This window comes from Poecilia latipinna, unplaced genomic scaffold (assembly GCF_001443285.1).
Source record: "Poecilia latipinna isolate Pla-1442-1.1 unplaced genomic scaffold, P_latipinna-1.0 Scaffold5072, whole genome shotgun sequence".
In the NCBI taxonomy this organism is placed as follows: Eukaryota; Metazoa; Chordata; class Actinopteri; order Cyprinodontiformes; family Poeciliidae; genus Poecilia; species Poecilia latipinna.
Genome location: NW_015117688.1, coordinates 7,418 through 8,958, shown reverse-complemented (window position 1 = coordinate 8,958; position 1,541 = coordinate 7,418). Strand labels below are relative to the sequence as shown.

At 38.1% G+C, this 1,541-nt stretch overlaps 1 protein-coding gene across 1 annotated transcript in view; it reads right to left on the bottom strand.

The window, feature by feature from the left end:
• The window catches only part of LOC106943272 (gastrula zinc finger protein XlCGF7.1-like), a 7,210-nt gene extending 6,013 nt beyond the window's left edge, over positions 1-1,197 (bottom strand). Inside the window, exons 1-2 of the mRNA XM_015026590.1 lie at positions 870-1,197; positions 641-677 (exon numbers count right to left, since the gene is read on the bottom strand). Of these exons, the coding sequence (XP_014882076.1) occupies positions 641-677; positions 870-1,080 (248 nt within the window). The 5' untranslated portion in view covers positions 1,081-1,197. The remainder of the gene's footprint in view (positions 1-640; positions 678-869) is intronic.
• Between the last annotated feature and the right edge of the window lie 344 nt (positions 1,198-1,541).

Sequence of the window (1,541 nt, the reverse complement as noted above, 5' to 3'; positions counted from 1 at the left end):
GTACTTAAGTACAGTAACGAAGTACTTGTACTTCGTTACTTCCCACCACTGGAAATTGGTTTCCAATTCCAGCTTCCTATAGCTAAAGGGCGATTCCACCTAATTGTTCACTACCCTCCGCATGTTTAACCGACTAGTTTAGAAACTACAACTCCTAGACACTTCAACTCTGGACTAGATTATTCTCCTCTTCAAGCTGGATATTTAAAACCATGTTTGGGATTTGCGAAACTTCAATAAAGATTGATTTTACCACTTTTTTTTTGCATCTGGGTTGCACTAGAACTGCTCCAGCTCCAAAACTACAACACCTAGACACTTCAAACCTGCACTTGATTATTCTGCTCAAATAGAAAAAAGTTCCAGTATGAAAGAGATGCGAAAGAAATTGTGAAAATCGAACTTTGAGTTTTCACAAATCAGAAAAATGCTTCACAAATCCCAAACAAGATTTTAAATATTCAGCTTGAAGAGGAGAATAATCTAGTCCAGGTTTCAAGTGTCTAGGTGTTGTAGTTTTTAAACTAGAGTCGATTAAAGATGCGGAAGGTAGTGAAAAATTACTTTAGCTATCGGAAGCCAGAATTGGAAAACAACTTCAGCTTCGTATCACGTAGGAGATTATAAATGAAGAATTTACACGTTGTATCCCAAATTTCCAGCACTAATAATAACAACTGAAGTAATAAAGTCAGGCGGCTTAACTCAAACAGGTTTTCTGTTTGTTTTAACATGTTCATGCTAGCCTCTGTAGCATCAGAGCTAGCAGCTCAATCAGTTCCTGTTCAGCTCCGTTTAGCAGCAGCTGGAGCTGCAGCAACTATCGCCGCTGACGGATCTCTGTCTGCAGTGAAAACATCAGCACCTTTATCCAGACCTACCAGAACTTTGTCTCTGCAGCTCCGAACCGACTCTGTGTAGCTTAATTTGTGGTTTCCAGTCGATCCCCATCATCCTGCGCTGAGCATCGAGCTCTTCCTCGTAGCAAATGATGGTTTTTTCAACCTCTGTGAAGATTTCTTGAGCAGCAGCAGTTAGCCGCTCTCTGATAAACTCTCTGAGATGCTGAACTGAAGACATGGTTGCTGAAATATTAGCTCAGATGGGACAATGCAGCAGCTATCTAGCTTAGCATATGCAGGCTTCTTCTTCTTCTTTTCTATTATGGCGGATCTCAAGCAACTTTAAGCTACTCCGCCACCTACTGTACATGAGTGTGAAGCAACATTTCATCCATTAAATTCTGTTTTTTACATTTTGTATTCTGAAGATAAATAAATAATACTTTCCTTAATTTGTAAATAGATCTGTTTCCTTCATTTCCCAATATTCCTTTAAGACTCCCTTCCTGTCATCCTAAACATTCTTGTCAATCTCTCTCTTTCAAGCTTATATGTTTTACAATTCATCAATGCATGTTTTACATTTCTTTCCTCTCTACATCCTTCACTTTTATCATTATTTTTCCTAAGTATTAGACATAAATGTCATTTAGATAGGTCTGACCTATCTAAATTAACATTATGTCTTTATATATTCCT